We start from the raw sequence: 20,346 nt of genomic DNA on the forward strand, positions 1-20,346 counted from the left end.
CAGTACAAATCCTTGGGGGAACTAACGACAATTTTCGAAAGATTATCTACTACAAACAGATCCCGGTGTCAAAAATTGGATTCTTTCTATTTTTTACTAACTTTGTTTGTAATGGGGTTAGTCTACCGGTAAAGCTACCTTTGCAATGAAAGGTTTGGGTATCGTACAATAGGACACTTTGCATGTTACAAATCTCATGTACATAAAGCGATTTAAAACGGTGTTTTCCAATAATATCTGGTCTTGTACGTTTTTATTACTGTTCGGTTCCTGGTATATACAAAATTGCCGGGTAGGGAGCGAAGTTTTATTGGTGTTTTCCTTTTTATTTCATCTGGGGGAGTTCCAGGTCACCTTTATTTGCATTTCAGTCACCATAGAGGTTTTTTAACTTTTGCAAAAAAGCCACTCCACTAGAATTACAGGAGAAAATAACCCTTACACATATATATTACATCTAAAACGGGCTGCTTAACGAGCTCCCAGAGGTTTTACCGGAATTCGTAACTTAAACCAGCGTTTTCTATTGCCACCATTGTAAGTGTCCTGTGAACATTTCGGTAACAAAGAATGCAACTATTAACTCATTTTTGGGGTTGAGTGACAAAACAAGGGTGTGCGTGAAAACGCTAGATCGCATTTTTTATTTATTACCAAAAGCAGACGTACATACCACATTTAATATTAATATCTGAACATATTCTTTGTGTTTGTGCACAGTTTACCACGAAAAAATGTACTTTCTCATTGTGCGCATTGAAAAATGCAACTTGAAAAGCGTAAGAAATTCCGTAAAAGTGTTTTCTCAGCAACCTTGAGGCGGTTAATTCAGGAGTTTAGGTTTTTAGAAAAAATGTTTAACTTTTTAAACGACCAATAATGTGTTTAAGTTTACTAAAACATTTCCTTGTCCAAAGGTCTATTCTGTGTATATAAATAAGCTAGGTCTTTAATTACTAAAAAGCTCAAAGAAAAATACACATAAAATGCTCGCTTTGAATTGACCACTAGACGATGGGTGGCATGAGCGCTTATATTCTTTTTTTCTTTTTTTTTGCTCTAATTGAGAAAATAGTGGGAAATATAAATAATAAAGATAAAAATAGAGGACGCAAAAAAATGGGCCACAGAAATAGATAGGAAATGCAAAGATACATAAAACTTGACCTAAAACTACAAATATGTTCAAAAAGTTTTCTTGCTATTGGACTATTCAGATCATTTTATTAATAACGCCACCAAACCAAAAACGTTCGATCCAAATGAACACATAACTTACTCTCCAAACACTTTCGAGTCGCTTCACAGCCAACACTCTGTGGTCCTTCGCGAAATCAGCGAATGTGGTAGACATAACTGAATGCTAAACACGCAAAGCAAATCAACTATCAACAATTCGCTGACATCTTACTCTCTACCAATGTCAGACAGTCACCCCGGCAGCAAGTCAGGCGTAACAGCGAGAATCCAACGCATTTCCACCTGCGGACCGAGGCGTATTTTTCCGGGGGGATGAAACGTCATTGCGCCACCCTAAAGCTCGTTTGTCACGCTAAACTGACGTTATCTAATTACTTTGCATTCCTAGACTTAGAACGCTAATGCAAATCATACGATGATTTGGATTTTTCATCCAGCTTGATTCAGATTCAATAAAGTCTTCGGCTGTTTTATGTAAACAATATACTAAAAAGCAAATTCATGTCAGTTAGTAAAACGTATCGGGACCGTTTGTAGGCTGTATAGTAAGCAAAGGGCAAGCAAGTCTTATTACGGATGTTCAAAATAAATTGAACATAATTAGGCTTCACTATGTATAACGCTTCAATTTGTTGCACACCAAATGCACATATATTGAGTAACAACTACCAGTAAAATTCAAGTGATTTTAGCCGCATTGTACGGTAGCAGAAAAAAATCGCCGATCTTATCTGACACAAGTAAAACCTGGGTTTGCTCGCTTACACTGCCCGGAGACAGCTACGTGGGTCAAACTTCATTTTAAATCTAAACGTCTCTGCGAGCTGCACAACCTCTGTTCTATTGCCTCCATTTGGCGTTACGGCGGCAGGTTGTACACACTGTCGTACCCAATTTATTTGGTGATAATAGAGTTAATATAACCAAATTAATGCAAATCAGCATTTTTAAACAAACAATATTTGGGGCTCTTAATAAGGCTACGTTTTTGTGAAGTGCAAATACAGTAAAAGTAGAGATATGGCAGACACCAAGTAGAATGTAGACAAGACCTAGTTGTCTCATGAATTTGTAGGCACCACATCAATTTACCGCAATACCTTTAAAGGTTCGCCGATTCTGTAACCACTAGGTGTGTTTAGCAGATCTTGCGCGACGACTCTGTGCAACGGGGCGCTCAAGCTTAACGTGTCTGACCGCAAGTTTGTACAGCAACGCTATCAACCCTTGTAATCGTATTTGTTGGTAAACACCAAAGTATTTCTCTGCAGGGGTCCATACATTCTTTATACATTCGTCACCAGTTTCGGTTTAAATAGTCCGTTTGTAGTTTGTTTTGGATCACTGACAGTGGTCCGATATGGTGGTTTTGTCTAAAGGGAACCAAATATAGCAACCCGTGCCCTTAAAAAGGTTGTCTTAGGTTTCTTACATTAGTATTACTAGAGTGAACTTCTTCATACTAAAGCATAACTATCAGTCATTGGAACAGCATTGCAACAGGGTTGCGAAAATGCGTATGGTATTTTTGGGGGTTTCGATTTGTAGATTTTTGAGCGTTTCGTAATTCAGTGAAGCATTTTAATTCCAGTGCTTAGGGAATATTTATTTTGTCATCTATATTTTTAGGTGTTCGTGTGGTTGGTGACCTATTTTCGATATCCTAAATTTTAAAACGTTCGTCTTCATATTTATTTTTTACCAGTTGTTTTTTCATACGTTTTAATTCCATTGGACTGCGCTAATGGCCAGAAAAATAAGGCAAATGCGATTTTCAGCGGGTATTGCTTTTCCAGCAGTTTTATTATAAATACCCGACGTTTCGATGTCCCATACGAGACGCCTTCACCAGGATAACGGCGGTTATTTCCAGTGCCAGATCAATGGGTACCTTGGTGATGTCAAGTCAAATGATACCAACGATTCGTCGTCACACAATGGCTGTTGCGCTGTAACAGCTTTCACAAACACACCGGTGTATTTCACGGTAAGTTCCGTGTTTCTCACCAACGGCGCCGTGTACAAATCTGTCGAGTTTGTGAAAACTGTTACAGCGCAACAGCCATTGTGTGACGACGAATCGTTGGTATCATTTGACTTGACATCACCAAGGTACCCACTGATCTGGCACTGGAAATAACCGCCGTTATCCTGGTGAAGGCGTCTTTCATTGGTGCCAGTTTCTGCACAAGCTTTTCATCGCTGTAGTTGTGTGTGTGTTGATGCTTTTGTCGCATTGTTAGAACTGTGTCTTTCAAGATACCACTGGAAGAGCAAAAATCGTTTGTTAAAAAAAAATTTTCTGTTTTTAAAACATTAAACCTACATTTTTTATCAAAATCACTATGTTTCCCAGCACACCGTCGATAATGCTCGCCATAATATTATTCATTCTATTAGTTTCGTAAGATACTTTTAAAATTAAGTCACGTTTGTGAAATAAAAGAAACAGATTTAGAAGCAAAGGCTCAGCTTTATTTGATGTAACAGTAGCAAGCGCTGACGTCCCACAAGGCGAACACAATGAACATGTTATTCGGAATATTCGTTCCATATTGCACAATTACAAAAAAATCATTTATTTTAGCAATTATAACTTACGAAACCTTTCAGTAATGTGGTGTATTTTTTGGGGTACATTGAAAAACAAACGTTTTTAAACGAATTAAGGAATTAGTATACCAAGAAAACATAAACATATCAGCCCAAAAAAAAAAAACGCAAGCTTGAGAGCAAAGCGTAAAATGCGTGATTTGTGAGTCAGTCGTTGACATTCTGGACGATTTTTTATGTGCAAATAAAACACCGGACCTATCCAATTTTAAATTGGTTCAAAATCTATAAAAACGACTTACAGCCGATAACTGCATTCGAAACTGAAGCAATTTGCGGCAATAGCAACCTAGGTATGGACAAAAACAAGACAAAAGCAGGGAGTACGTTGTACGTTTGATTAAAGCTTGCTTAAACTGTGCAAAATGCTTTTGTGCAAGTTGAAGCATCTACAAAAAGTTTATATAAATGACATTTCTCTTAGTCCAAATCACTCAAGAATGCTATCCTGCTCTTGTACTGGTTCACAAGAGGTCGCTGTACAACCACAGGCCATTACCACATCCTTTGTATGACTTCTAACTGCCCCGTCGTCGCATACCAGGGAGTATTCGCGAGGAATTGTGCTTGTAGGAAGGCAGCATTTACATGGGCCTGACAAAAACAATACACGGTATAAGGATTTTGTGTTTGCGTTTGTGCACATCCCGAAAAAATCGTATTTCCATTTTAGTATTACCCCGAAAAATCTTACTTCAGCCTTGTGTAAATAAATACTGCGAAATATTAGGTCTTTATCCGGAAAATGTTAACAGTGATACTGTATATGCAAAATTAGGATTTGGAAGCGTACCTCCATTGCTTGTAGGACATGCTCCTTCACAATAGCTGACGGATTGTGGTGTTGTCAACCAACACTGATGCGAGTCAACCGTTGTGTTGATAACCACATCATGGGTTTTCACCACGCACGGAAAATCGGTTGGGATACCTGGAAAAAGATTTACATAATGTTAAACGTAGGTTAATGTAATACTATACGCCCGGGAAACGTTCTGTATAGTTGGCTTACCGCGTAATTTTGTGCATGTCATTTAGTGTTGGTAAAAAAAGTTAATGACATTTTTACAGCTTATTTTTAATCGAAGCGGTGACGAAAAAAATAATAACAATTACAAAACTCTTTCATATTTTGGAAGGACAAAACGTTTTTATATCATGAATTAATTGAAAAGATATGAAATCATTTTCAACGCGTGACGTCATCAATCTCACATTGGCGTCATAGTTGTTTATCACTTACAATATTTGCAACATCCCTCGGTTGTTTCATTGGGAGCCAGAACCCCTCCTTTCTGTAAACAACAACATGCATGGAAAGTGTCAGCGCATGTTAAACATAAATAGTATAAGCTATTGCTGCCAGGTATAATGTTAGACCAAGTATTGCTCATCCAGCAGTTTTTATTGTAAACAATCGACGTTTCGACGTCCTATACAAGACGCCTTCATCAGGATAATGACATAACTTGCAAGACGAATGTCTTTTAAAGCGACAAAATGCAAAACACACACATGTAAAACAGCGATAACAAGATCGCGCGCTGCAAATTGCAAGTTATGTCATTATCCTGATGAAGGCGTCTTGTATAGGACGTCGAAACGTCGATTGTTTACAATAAAAACTGCTGGATGAGCAATACTTGGTCTAATAAATAGTATAAGTCACTTTTAAGGTAATCAAACATTTTTATGGGCATTGGTGTCTTTCATAAAGCTTAATTTAGTACCATATGCAGTATGTATGTGCATGTAACAAGCTTAATGTACGAGGGATAAACATGCCCTTTTGTTTAATGGAGGCGACATGATAACTTTTTATCGGTCGGTCGTCACATGTTGAGGCGGGGAGGGGCCTCTACAATTAAGAAAAAAAAGCATTTTCGAGCTTTTTTGTAATCAGCTTGACATAAACTTAAAAAATTATAGCAGTCATACTAAAGTTATTTAAATCCCTTTTTTGTCAAATGCATAAATAAATTCAATGATCTCAAAGTGATTACCATCGACTTAAAAAATCTTGCCCGAAAACCGAAACCGATCTAACAATAAAATATACAACTGTACTTACAGTTAAGCATGCTTCTGTATCAAAAGGTTCACATTCGTATTTCGGTTGTGTTACAACCTTTGGACATGAAGTTATTTCGTCGCGAACACAAGAAGCCACTTGACAATGATCGGAAAATACGGGGAATGACGAACCAACCTTTAAATAAAGAAAGTGTAATAAAAACCTCAACAAACTTTAGTTAACAAAATGTTACCACTTTTTAACGAAAAATGAACGCCGTATTAGCTATCATGCTTAATATTTTTTTAAATTGTGGGATGATGTTTAATTTTGTTTTTCGATTGTTGATGAAAACGCTGTGTTAAAGTATTGACAGAAAAGTAGTTAAGCCTGTTTACGTTTTACAAGCCAAGTTCAGGTAGCTTGGTAAAAAACTGCCAGAGAGCTTGAATACGGGTAAATCGCTGTTACCTTTTGATAATGAAATGGCTGTTATCACTTCAAGACTATAGAAGCAAGCGGTGGTTATCGAAAAGTCAACAATAGAATGTATCACAACATACCAGTTCTCTGGCTATTTTCACCATGATCAGAATACAATTTTGTGTCTTGGGTTTTGAAAATACTTACGGAATATGTTTGCTCGTTGAACACACACTTGTCGCACTCGCATTTATACTCAGGACAGCAGTCAGTATTAGTTAGTACTCTCTTCTCCCCGGCCGGGCACGTAAAATTCCAATGCTCACAAACTTTCATAAGTTCATTTTCTGGTAGACACCTGCATCCGTATGTTGGACAGCAAGGACCAGTGACGTTGTTGCGCTCTTTGATCTACAAAGCATAAAACGAATGGATTAACGCACTTTGTTCCAAATCTGTGTCTATGGCGGTTCATACAGTAAATAAATTGTTCATGCCTTGACCGTGTTTTGGTCTTGTCCACATCAATATTTAATAAAAATGTCGTGTTGCGTGGCTCCATACTTTGAAAGTAAAAATACGTAACTATTTGGCGTTACTTACAGTGTAACGTTCGTATCCCAGAGGACAGGTGAAGTCATCCCAATAATGGCAGCTATCAGCAAGCACTGAGTCATCTTCACAAACGCATGTGTGTTTAGGACAGCACTCTGAAGTATTCGAAAGTACACCGTCTTGCTTAGAAACCATATAAGTCGGGCATGTTATACCGCCGAAGTCTGGACAAATAACTTGTAGATATTCGTCTTGCTTGCACACACATTTGTAATCGGTACAACAAGGATCTGGGTCCACATCGCCGGTGAAAATAGCCGCTTCGGTATACAGGTTGCAGTACATGTATTCAAACTGGGTCTGTGACTTGCAAGAAACACGCGGGTCCCTAACAACTTCTGCTGCGTAACAGTCAACGGTTGGAGTAACCTTTTCCATGTTGGCGTCATATGTGAGAGACGATGAAGCCAACTTGTCTGTACAATTCCATGTAACATTACAACCATTTCCGACGTCAACTTTCCAGGTATGGCCGACAGGTACCGAATCGCCGTTGTCTAATATACAGACTTTCTTGCAAACACAAGTGTACAATGGGCAGCAATCGTTTGTAGCGGGATCAGTTTCACCCGGAACACGGTAAACATCCTGGTGTACAGATTCGCAATCAAAGGGTGGACATCCTGTCGAACCATTCCGGCAAACGACCTTTAATTCTGGGCAACACTTCTGCAGTGGGTTCTCTTCAATAGTTTTGTTTACATATTCTTCGTAGGAAGCCGGTGTTTGTGGTGGATACGGGTGATATGTAGGCGGGCACGTATCACATACACACGAATACTGCGGGCAACAAACACCGTCTGTGAACTCACGATGGACACTCTCTCCTGGGCCACAAGTAAGATTTGACCCAGGACAATATGGGTCTATGGCATCGTTACCATAGCAGTCGCACTCTTTCTGAATGCAGCAGCCTTCGGTATTGGGCACACTGTAAGTTGTTAACGGTCTACGTCCTGGTTCGTTGCATATTTCAGGGGTGACTTCCACGGCCGGGCAAACAATAGCAAGCACATCAGCAGTTTTACACACACACTTAAATTCTGTACAGCAAGTGTCTGGATTGCTCTCGCCTGTTCCGTTGATGATGGCTGTTTGGTAAATTTCATTGCACCTGGTCTTCTGAAACTCGCTTTGACTGAGACAGTAGCGATCGTGGTTAAAGCTTTTAAGTGTGTAACATTTCTCAGGGTGGGTTTCATTTCTATTGGTGGTACACGTGTATGTAACTAAACACCCATCGCTGCCTTTAACGGTTTCAGTCGTTCCTGGTTCCATAAGTGATCCATCATCACGAATGCACTTACTACATATGCAATGCTTTTCAATGCAGCAGCTATTTGGGTCTACCACAGTTTCATCATAGACCACTTCCACCAAATCTTGATGCGCCTCACAACGGGGATAGCTTGGGCATGGCAGGGGTACAGAGGATGGTATGTAACAAGTCCTATTATCAAGTTTAGTCGTCACCTGACACGTGTAACTCAAATGGCAACCAGATGCATTGATATATGTCCAACTGGTTCCAACAGCATGCAAACTGCCACTTGCGTCGTAACAACTGTTACAATAGCATGAATCTATTGTACAGCTGCAATCATCTGTTGTAGTGGTTTGCTCCCAGCCATTTGGACAACTATGATTAGGATCAGAAGGTATACATGTGTTGCACACACAGCCGTAAGTTGGACAGCACGGTCCGTATATTGGATCCACTGCGGCTATAACTTCCACATGCTGGTTGGGGCGACAAGAGTGTTGAGTGATACTGTAGTTCGGGCACTCTTGTTGGTAGGTTGGTGGGTCGTCGGCACATACACACACTCTTTCCTTGTAACATTCGTACGTTGTCCAGTTGCTAAGAACTTGTCCGGGTTTGGAACACAAAGGTGGAGGGCGTTCCGGGTAGGACTCACATTCTGAAAGTTACAAGTAACAGATTGATTAGTCCACGATATTGAAATACAATTCAGCATTTAGTGTATAAATCATACTTCCAAAACAGTTTGGTTTGATTATGCTATATTTGTAAATTTTGTCCCATCTATAAACAGGTTAGTTTTATGAAGCCTTTTGAAGCACAGCGTCAATGAAACGCAAAGGTACATGCTAAGTTGTTTTATGTAAATCTTTTTTTTTCATATATTCCAGCTGTATGTACCAGTACCATTACTATGCCTAATTACAATCAAATAGTCAAACTTACCACACGTGAAATCGCTACAGCAAATTCCATCTCGTCTGCTTTCCACAGCAACCTGTCCCTCTATAGTGCAGTACTGATTTTCGTACTGTTGCTTAGTAGTGCAGTCATCCACTTCATGCCAAATGGTTTCCTCAACATGACAAGTATCCTCTTGTAGTCTATCGGTGCACAGTTGAGTGACGTTGCAACCGTTTGCGTCCACGTAAGACCAACGTTCACCAGGCTGTCATAGGTTACAGAGAACTGAGTTAATATGACATATTAAAACCACAATGTGACATGATGTCTGTGGTGTTAATGGTGCATGTAAACAAATTCAATACAATGCAAGACTTGATTGAAAAGTTAAACTTTTTTGGGTCTTAACGATGGTGCAGGATATTGAACAGTTTTTTTATAGGTTGTTACTAACGATATTTTAACGTCTCCGCCCAAAACCAGACCTGAACAAGCAAATTCTTTACCGGTCAACCGTAGCGGAATGCAAAAAGGTTCGAAACTCATTTATGTGGGGCGTTTTATAGTAGTTCCATTGCCACCTTACTATGGCACCAATATAGCGCAAAAATGAAGATTCATTTTCTTACTGGAACGATACGGCATATGTTGATATCGACCCGAAATTTCAATATATTTGTAACCAATTTACGTAAATAAAAGTAAAACAATTGAATGGCAACGTAGAATATAAACATCACTGAGACATAAAACCGTAAAGATTATCAAGAGAATTTAAAGATCGTGGAGAAATGATATAGCTGAAAATAGCAGCATTCAGACTCTCAGTAAAATTAGGCGTTAAGGCGCTTCGGCTAACTTTCACCAATGTATCAAACACAAAAATGAATTACAAATTTCACCTTTCTTATTTCTCCGTTGTCTAGCACACAGTGCGTACAAAGCATAGTGTAGTTGTGGCAGCACGTGAAAGTGTCCGAAGGCATATTTTCTACCTTTACAATTTCCCAACCTATTGGAACTGTAAAGTTATGCCAAGTTGGACAAATTACGTCAAGTTCCTCTTCGGGTTTACAAACGCACTCGTAAGCGCGAGGGCAACACACCGAGTCCTTTCGTTTTACCTCCACCTGTGACAAAGCATAAAAGAAATGTTGAACTTTTACAGATATTCTGGTTGGATTGTGCAGGATTTTATAACTTTATTCAATTATTGCACAAAATCAGATTAGGTTATAACTATTAAAGCTGTACTACATTATATATATTTCACCATTCTCAAATGATTTTATATTAGCTGCAACGTGTTTTGCTATTAGCGTACCTACCGTTTATGCCCCCTCATATAAAACGTTTTGGTTGGTGTAACTGTAATGCTTTTGCCATATTTTCTTTTACCAAGCAAAATAACTCAACTTAAATTGAACGTGAGTATATTGTATCTATGTTTTTACAGGGTATATTTTGCTTACTCTGTTTTCTGTTGGGGCGCACTTCTTTGGTCCGATCTCATCTTCACACTTTTCTGGTACACATACGCATTCGATAAGTGGGCAGCAGTTTGCATAGTAAGTTTCATCCACAACGTGTTGTGTGAAGTAAGTTTCATTACACAGTGGTTGGGGGTAGTGGGTCTGGCATTGAGTTTTGTTGCAAACACACTCCGAGCTTTTGCATCCACATTCACTAGGATAAGTTGCGCTGTGAAACAAAACAAGTTTGCGTTACTTTAAATGCCAACCGTATTAAAGTGATTTTACTTAACTTAGATTTTACCAAAAAAGTTCAAATCATAATTTAATAATCTTAAATGAGTAGTAAGCTTATAGGCAGGAAAGGAACAGTATTTGTAAATATTAGCGTGTGGTTCGCCTGACAATTACCGGGGTCGCCTGACAATTTGCCTGGGATCGCCTATGGCATGGTTCCCAACTTGTTTTAGGTCATGGACCACTAGCCCCAATAAAATAAAGCCATGGATCATATTATTGTTGATAAAAATTACAGTCAATTTTTGGTCACCGTAACTTGGTAAATGGTATCAATGGACCACGGCACCAGAAAGGTTGGGAACCGCTGGTCTAAAGGTTGCATTTGGTTTTTAGGCAGAATAAAACTAACTACATTTCAACCTTGTGATGTCACATCGAACTATGTATACCCTTATGAAGATTGATAAGGTGTTGAGATACAGAAAACCTAATCAAAATGCCGTTGGTACATAAGTGACTACAGTGAACACTTTATCTGCCAAGAAACACAGATACAAACAACAAATGGCAATTCTTACTCGTTTTTGTAAGAAAGCGACCATGAAGTAGAACAGTTCTTTTCCACAGGTGGGCATTCCGGACATATGCATTCGTATACCGGACAGCATGAACCCTCTGGTGTAACATCAGTACGAATCAAACGAGAGTCATCACATTTGTAGTCGTACCTAGAAAACAAAAAAAATGTTTACCAAGCAAATTTACGAACTCTGTGACGTGTACATATTGTGTCATGAGGAATATAATACCCCAATATCACTGACAATGACACAGGCAGCAGCCTAAAGGCTTGGGAATTATGGATGTTTCTTTTCTTATCTATTTGCGCATTTATAGTTTAAATTAAACATATAACCGCGTTTTAAGCAACCACATTTTTGGTATCATTTTTTCAGATGCAGAGTGCACTTTTCCTTCTCAACATATAGTATAAAACTGTAAAAAATAGACATGCATATGAAACAGAACGGATAAACCAAAAACCGATTTGACCCCGAAAAAACAAAATCTCACCACTGTGGGCAAGTTCCTTGCAGTGTGGAGTTCTCTTTGCATACACACTTAAACTCTTCACAGCAAACATCGGGGTCCGACTGTCCAATTGAATACTGTATAGCCACCGCTTTCTCGTACACCAAGTGACAATGCCCTTGTTCGTAGTCACCGGCGCTTTGACAGTGGTCCCGTGGGTCGTATATAATGCCTGGTCGGAAGCATCCGTCACTCAGCTTTGCACTTGTACAGATGTGTGTCTGCATGCAGCCATCGGCGTCAGGAAGCGTCAAGTTTTCACCTGGCAGCTTGCACGTGTCATCTGGCATCTGACATCCAATACAGGTGTCAATGTAACCGGGACAGCAGTAGTTTGGATCTGAGGAGTCTTTGGAAACCTCGTGGCAGATTTGAGGGGCAGGGGTCACGGGTGGAGGACATTCATTGCAAACACATTCAAATTCGTCGCAGCATAGGTCAGGGTCTGGAGACTTTATGGCTATAACTCCATGTTCAAACGAGTGGCAATACGCATTTTCAAAGTCTTGCAACTTCTGGCAGTAGTCTCTCGGGTTATGCGTGTCTTCTTTGTAGCAGGAAAGCTTATCTCCTATGCGTTCATACGTGCACACGTGTGTTGTTACGCAACCGCTGGCGTCAGTAGTATTCCACGTATCACCAGGATTTTTGCCAGTACCATTAGGTAGAACACATTTTTTACACTCGAAATCGTATAACGGACAGCACTTCTGGTTGGGATTATCCTCTCTGGGAACTTGTTCATGGTGGGGAGGAGGGGTCGACGGCTCAGACCAATCGCTGCTACAGTTGTTGCAAACGCATTCAAACTCTGTACAGCAAATGTTGGGGTCTTCACCAATTCCGTGTTCTATTTTTTCCAAGTGTTCGAACTCACTGCATTCTGCGCTTGGTTTTGTGATACATGCAACAGGAACGGGCACAGCTATGAAGCACCCGTCACTGCCTATGCTTGAGTTAGCCAGACATTTGTATTCAATGTCGCATCCTAAAAGGTCCTGACCGTACCAGGAGTCACCAATCAGAACCACATTGCCTTCGTTGTCTTTACATGAATCACACACACATTCAGTGCTGTTGCAGCATTCGCCTACCACCGAAACAGACTTATAACCGTAGTCACAATACTGATTAGTAGGCGCTGGACATTCAGGGCAGACACAACCATAGTTAGGACAGCAGGGCCCGTAAATTCTATTGTCGTTTGGATAGGGAATTTCTATGTAAACCCTCGGCGGTAGGCAACTGGCAGGGAAGTAGTTCGGACAGTCTCTATGTTCGATGTCAGTGTCATTCACACAAACACAGTCTATCTTGGGAATACAACCATCGTAGTAAATAGGTCCATGGGTTTGTGCGGGCCATGTACATTTTGGTGGTTGCTCTACGGTAATATTCTTGTCGCACACTGCAAAAATAATAAGAAAATGGTTTCAAGACAATTACACAGACAACTTTTTTCATTTCTTGAGCAAACGATGGTTTTAGGGCTTCAAGCAGATGACAAAAGTGCATGTTCAAATCGAAGGTATTAGTTTTGATGTATTCCCCTTGTAATTTGTTTAGATGGCTTTAACAATTTTATGAACTGTTTTCTCTTAACATTTGCCTTAAATACCCTCTTGTTTCTTGCGAGTTACAATACAGTCAAACTTCGATACTATGCCACCCTTTGGGACCGAGAGAAAGTGGCATAGTACCGAGGGTGGCATAATACCGAGGGTTGGTTGTAAAAATAGCCTTGTGACGTGACAATGTACTGTAATGCCACGTTGTGTTGTATGATTGTAATTTATTACAGTATACAGTATAATTTATTACAAAAAACGGCTAGATCGTGCATAGAACAAACAAGATCTGTTAGTTTTGTTGTGACACAAGCACGGAACGGCGTTTACATAACTCGTTGCAAAGCCGTGAAACCTCTTAACATGACCACGTTTATTTACTCAACGATTTGTTTTTCATTTTTTCTCTGTTTTATCATGAGCTCAAACCGAAAATTGTCAGAAGGCCCAATTTTTAATCCGGAACCAGACCGTTAATACAGTAATACTGTACTCTCATGTGTCATAGTATCAAGGGTAAGGGGTGGCATAGTAAATATATTTTCTATTGAATTTAGTTGGTGACGATCAAAAGTGGTATAGTAGCGAGGGTGGCATAATATCAAGGTAGCATAGTATCGAAGTTTGACTGTATGAGAGAAACAAAGCACTGTAATGCAGTCTATACATGTAACTTTATTAATATACCCCAAAACGTTACGAAATCAGAGCTTACCGCATGTAAATTCATCGCAACATGTGTTTGTTCCGGGTTTTACTTGTGGGATTTCACCAGGATTAGGACACACATGGTTTTCGATCTTCTCGCACTGGTCACGTGACTTGCTGACGTCAACTGCAACGTTGCACGTGTCGGGACCAAGCTCGTTTGAACAGTTTTTCAGCACCGTGCAGTCACCGTCAGGCTCCGACCATGTCTCTCCAGGCTAGATAAAGAAAGTTTTATTTACCATTTTTGCACTTGTTTCACAAATACTTCAACTCTTTGGTATTTTGCCACGTTACTTATGTTTGTGGTTACTAAAGTCATTGAATTTAATTGTGTAACACACTGTTAACTAAAAAGAAAATCATACATATCTCTTCCAAACGATACGAATACATTACATTGTACATAGTTGTTACCTAATATTTCGCTTAAACACACAAAAATAACCTTTCAAAGGATATTTAAAAATCAAGTCGGTTTCGATCTTTACACACCACATCAGTTAAATCGTATAGCATGGGTGATTCAGTATGTTTAACAAACAGACATAAACTCACCAGTTTCAAAACTGTTGTTCCATCTAGTTCGACAATGCAGCCTAAACATACGATGTGATACCTAGGACAGCATTTCTGGTTTGGGTTTTCTTCAAGGGTAAAGGGCACAACTTTGTGAAAAGCGTCGACAGTCGGTGGGTTGGGATCAGAGTCGCACAAGTCAAGGTTGCAAACGCATTCGAAAAGGTCGCAGCATAATGGCTCACGGGTGTCCAGCACATTTGCAACCTCAAACTGTGTACAATTCGCCGACTGGAAATGGGATTTAGGAATACATGTATCGTTTTCCCTGTGTGTGTATTCCCACTTCATGCATTGATCTGGGTCGGTTGTTTTCGAATTGGTACATACTTTGACATTGACGCAGTATTCTTCCACCACGCTGACTGACGAGCCAATTTCATAATAAGCCCCTTCGTGATGGCAAGTATTACAAACACAGCGAGTTGTAGTGCAGTTACACTCGCTTGTAGGGTCGGGTATGTCTTCACCTATATAACCATCGTCGCAATGGATAATGATTTCCTGACATTTCTTACATGCAACTTTATACACTGGGCAACATGGGTTGTCTGGATTGACTGGGGATGGCCATATTTCAACTATTTCTTTTTCGTCTGTCAGTTGATTATGAGCTTCCTGATAACCAGGACAAACAGTTTGCAAGTATTTGGATTCATTCTTGCAGACACACTGCTCAAGATGGTAACAGTATGGCGATGTGATGTTGACCACGACTTCCCCGATATTTTCACATGTCGGCGTTGTTGGAGGGGGTTTACACACTACAAGGAAAAAATAAGGATTGAAACTAGAGTAGCGGAATTTTGAAGCAAAAAATCACATGCAATTGCGATGGAACTAAACATGTTTCTGTGTTTCTCAAACCTAAATGAAGATAATAGACAAATCAGTGACCGAAAATCAGTGACCGAAAGAGTTCTTTTCTATTGTACAAATTTTTAGTGCAAAAAATTATCTATTTTTCAAGCTTTTCCTAAAACATCATCACTATCGACAATTTAGACATTCTCTGTTAATGGAGGTTTTAAGATATGTAAGAGGGCCCGAAACTGAAGGTACAAGCCCGAACCCTGACCTGAACACTAATTTACAAAAAAACGCCCAAATTGGACCCGAAACGTGGTAAAATTACTGCACAAACGAGGCCGAATTTAAAGTCCAGCTAGCTTCATTTAAACGTTGGCGTGAACCTAGCCCGACTTACAACTCTGTTTATAGCAGCTTACTTACCACATGCGTAATGTTTGCAGCAAGTGTCGTATATAGGAAGCTCCTGGACTATCTCATCATCGCGACATAATAATTCGTCTGGATTCTGACACGTATCTTTCTCATTGTGCTCCACTATGCTGACGTGGCATGAGTCAGCACCAATGGTCTCAGTACATCTGTACGTGACATTGCATCCGTCCACATAATCGTTCCAAATTTCACCAGGCTAGAGTAACAAAAGTATGTCGGTGATAGTGTTTTGAGTAAGACAGTGTTAAGTTCACCGAAATTCTATTTGAAAACGCTACGTTTAACAATTTAAACCGTATGGCGTTTGGAGAGTGTGATAGCCTACCAAACTTTTTACTCAAAACAGTTTGCACATTTTTATTGTATCATCTTCAACAGTGAAAATACAGATTCTGTTTAAATAAGGAACTAATGTTAAAAAACAAACAAAAACATCTTCGTGTCCAAATTACTAAATGACAAAATGTATGTTTTTTTAGTTTAACAATCGCATAAAACAACTGCAGTGCCAGAACTTAAACAGCACTGGATCTATTCGAATACTAAAGATACCGAAGCATGTTTTTTGTAGAAAAACAGATCTAAAACAAACTTTCGTGAAATTAATATGTGATTTACAGAAATAAATATGTATTTTTTCAAACTTTTTTTGCACTCTAGTAATATGCTATACGTTTTTCCATGTACATTTTGACTTTAAAAGGCAACAAATTTACTCACATATTTGAATGTGTATGAATCCACGATGCAGACAGGGCATTCGAGATGTGGACAGCACTCGCCCTCATCTCGTACCCATGTATGTCCGGGTGGTGGCGCTGTGGTGTTACACTTGACTGCTTCACACTGGTAAACTGTGCAACAATCCTCGCAGGTGTTGTTGTTCAACGGCGCCTTGTGTGAGGTGAGTGTGGTACAGATTGGACACACAGGTGGCGAAGGACATAAGTCGGGGTTGCAAGAACAGCCTCCTTCGATGGGACAACCACAGGCATCCTGCTTGGTTGCTGCAATGGTACGTTCAATGTTGAAAAAGTGAGGAAAATATATTTTTAAAATTACGACGCCATCAGTGAATGTATTATTGTGATGTAATATTTTAAAATCTGACATTTATACACAATTTATCATTGTTTTCATTGTTGTTTTTATCAAAGAGATCAATTGAAAACATCGTTAGTGATTTTCTTGGGACCTTTTTACAAAAAAACATATCAAAAACGTCATTGTTTTTCTTCTAAACAATTTTTTTGAGTTAAGTTCGTCCATAGTCAAATAACAGTTATGTCTCTAACCGTTTTGTGGCATTATGTTTAAAAGGAACAGTATACACGGACCTAATTTTTTTTATAAATAAGCTATTGCTGCCAGGCATAATATCAAGTTTGTAGAGCTCTTCTGGCAAATGTATTTTTATTCCGACGCTTCGACGTCCTATACAGGTCGCCTTCATCAGGGTAAATAGCACTGAATGCGACTAGTACACTGGACTAATTGATTTTGTATTCTATATACACCAGTTCTTTGGCTGTTATGTTTATGATTAAATGTTTAAACTTAGTTCAACAAATCATTTTGTTTATTAGAACCGTAATGTTTAATTTAAATATATATATACCACATAATGTTTCCTTACTTTTCCATTTGCATCCAAGGAGATAGGTGCAATTAACATCTGGCTTACAGTGGATCACATCTGGGCACACGCATTGATACTTTAGGCATGTTGTGTTGTTAACAGGGATTGCTACCATCGGGGCTTCACACGTAGGTATATAAGGCTCCTTGCATTGGCATATTTCAGTAGGACAACAGTCGTTTTCAGTTCCTCCTAATGTGACCAGTTCCTCATCAGCGGTACAGTTTGGTTTTGATGGGCATTGGCAACCTGGGAAAGCAGAAAAACACAATAGATTTAAGTGCATTAAAAACATTAAGTCGTTAGTCCCTAAGATTTTGGGATGTACAGGCGAAATGTTCTTTAGAAACCTAAATCTTTGGACATAAGGTTCATTACAGTTTTCATCCACTAAGTACCGAAAAGGATAAATACATTTTCAAGTTTAAGTGCCAGTATTACAATTACAATATGAAATTGATCGGTAAAGCACCATAGCCTTAGTTTAGTTGGCATAACACCAGCCGTAGTGTATTCCAATTCTACCAGGAACTGGTTTTACAAGATACTCTTTGTTGCCCAAACCTGCATCAGAAACGGCAAAATGTTTGGCTCCCATTCCCAGGGTTTAACTTTTGCAATTTAAGGACAGAAACTAATTTTCAAATAAACAACGAAGATACTTAACCGCTTCTGTACAACAATTTAACATATACCTTGTGAAAACACAAACTTATCGAACTAAACAATCACTTACATCGTGGTTCAACGCATTCGCCAGTCATTTGATGTAACACCAAACCGTCTGTACAGAAACAACCGCTTGTCGTATCAGTGCTTGTACAAGTGCCGGGAGGTTTGAGATAGTCAAGGCAAGTGGTGGGTTCGTCACACACACTCACGCATGACTTATACACCATGGAATTCCCCGTACAAGGAACTGCAAAATAAATAGAGAGTGAGGTTAAAATTTTGCACGGGAAAAACGTCTTGTTTTATATGATGACCAAAACAACAGTTTCAGTAATGATGATATTATTCCTTACCTGTGCAATTGGCCTTTTCTTTCCAGTTGACGCAAACGTTCTTACTCATACATAATTCCGCGTAAGTATGAACTGCGCTCGAATCACACACGTCGCACTGTGAAAGATAAAAGACTTTATTTCTTGCAATGTTTTTGTGCGTTGATTGGGCCAAACAAGTATTTTTAGGCTATATTTTATGGGGGTCTGGCATAACTTTTCAGCCTGTTACTACGAACAAACTGGAGTGCTGTTAAGTGACAATAGCTCATATGGCCAATCTCTTGTACCAGCTATCATTGAGACCTTATAGGTCAAAACTATGTGCACTGGCTGCAGCTTTTATTGTGTTGTTTTAAAGTTTTCGATACATTTAGATACACAATAAAGAGTTATTATAAGTTTAATTTTACCGCCAAAAAGTTTAGCTTTAATCCAGGGCTTTACAAAAAAATTGTATGAAATACTTTTGCAAGCTGAATAATAGTTTCACGCAAAAATATGCCGAAGTCTTAATTTGTCATCGTCATTCACTTACTCTTCCCCAGGCATAGGCGTCTTCTTTGCAGGCAATCAGATAACTCGTCATGTTAATCAATTCTCGACATTCGGCGAATGCTTCAGATGTCAGAATTTCACAGCCATCGTCCACACACTTGTTACAATACGTGGGTAGCGGATCCACTCCCTCTTTTCTGAAAAGGGACAAAGAAAACCAAACAGTCACATGGATGCAAAATATTACCGAAACAAATGAATAAACCCTCAAAAACCACCATGAATAACAGTTATGATGGTAACAGTGTATGCGGAAACAAAACGTCAAGACCAGATACTAAGGGAAAGCATATGTTGTCTAAAAAGCCCTTCAATTATTTAAACGAGTATAGTTAAAAGCAATGAAATTTGTTTTTTCGGAATATGCAAATATCCGAAACATTGCTTTGTTATTTTATCGATTTTGGTATAGAAATTAAATCTTTGCGACTCACAAGGATATGCAAATAAACGTTTTCTACTCTCAGTATGCAATAGAACAGAACATTTGATTTACTGCAATCTGTATTTGCTACTCTGGCTTGATTGCTTCATCGATATTAAATCCCATTCGCAAATTAAAGAGTTTGATACCTAACTTTTTATGCTCATTGTCTTTGCGTGTAACCAAATTAACCGCGCTTTTGTCCACATAATCTGAACACAAATCATTTTACCTCAGTGTTTCACAATCCTTCCCACATCCAGGATCACGATTTTGATCACAAACGCATTCAGTGTCGTTTTTCTCCACAAGCCAACTGTCGCCGAAATCATCAGGCTGAATAATTAGGGTTCCGTTCTTGGATTCGAAATCATCTGTCTGATTATTGGAGCACGTACCTAAGTGTACATCGGACATGTATTTAGTTGGGATATTTAGAAAACGGGTTGCAGTCAGGCAATAAGGAATTAATAAAGAGACACATTTTTGTAGTATTTTATCCTACAGGCTTAATAAAGCAAGTTTGTTTAAGAAGTTTCTTTAACCGATCATAGGAAATACATTTGTAGACTTTTTTTTTTTTAAACCGTCTTGTGTGGTCCTTTAGGTCCAATCATCAAATAATACAGATCAATGATGTTGACACGCGAAGCCATTACTACTTTGACATATAGTAATTAAACACTCCTTTCATAAGGTTGCCGACTTGTTCGGCTAACATTGTTTTTCATATTTGAAGACGTAGAAATGGTTATCTTTGTGATCAAATTCATTCGCAAATGACA

At 39.0% G+C, this 20,346-nt stretch overlaps 1 protein-coding gene across 1 annotated transcript in view; it reads right to left on the reverse strand.

The window, feature by feature from the left end:
• Positions 1-3,661: 3,661 nt before the first annotated feature.
• LOC145205598 (uncharacterized) overlaps positions 3,662-20,346 on the reverse strand; it is a 45,404-nt gene continuing 28,719 nt past the window's right edge. Inside the window, exons 42-61 of the mRNA XM_080078331.1 lie at positions 19,794-19,959; positions 19,118-19,274; positions 18,601-18,697; positions 18,312-18,494; positions 17,573-17,824; positions 16,657-16,943; positions 15,925-16,132; positions 14,671-15,455; positions 14,120-14,330; positions 11,819-13,244; positions 11,323-11,472; positions 10,505-10,733; positions 9,935-10,162; positions 9,075-9,297; positions 6,854-8,787; positions 6,458-6,661; positions 5,885-6,022; positions 5,057-5,108; positions 4,607-4,744; positions 3,662-4,407 (exon numbers count right to left, since the gene is read on the reverse strand). Of these exons, the coding sequence (XP_079934457.1) occupies positions 4,244-4,407; positions 4,607-4,744; positions 5,057-5,108; positions 5,885-6,022; positions 6,458-6,661; positions 6,854-8,787; positions 9,075-9,297; positions 9,935-10,162; positions 10,505-10,733; positions 11,323-11,472; positions 11,819-13,244; positions 14,120-14,330; positions 14,671-15,455; positions 15,925-16,132; positions 16,657-16,943; positions 17,573-17,824; positions 18,312-18,494; positions 18,601-18,697; positions 19,118-19,274; positions 19,794-19,959 (7,232 nt within the window). The 3' untranslated portion in view covers positions 3,662-4,243. The remainder of the gene's footprint in view (positions 4,408-4,606; positions 4,745-5,056; positions 5,109-5,884; positions 6,023-6,457; positions 6,662-6,853; positions 8,788-9,074; positions 9,298-9,934; positions 10,163-10,504; positions 10,734-11,322; positions 11,473-11,818; positions 13,245-14,119; positions 14,331-14,670; positions 15,456-15,924; positions 16,133-16,656; positions 16,944-17,572; positions 17,825-18,311; positions 18,495-18,600; positions 18,698-19,117; positions 19,275-19,793; positions 19,960-20,346) is intronic.

This window comes from Phallusia mammillata, chromosome 8 (genome assembly GCF_965637545.1).
Source record: "Phallusia mammillata chromosome 8, kaPhaMamm4.hap1.1, whole genome shotgun sequence".
Classification (NCBI taxonomy): Eukaryota; Metazoa; Chordata; class Ascidiacea; order Phlebobranchia; family Ascidiidae; genus Phallusia; species Phallusia mammillata.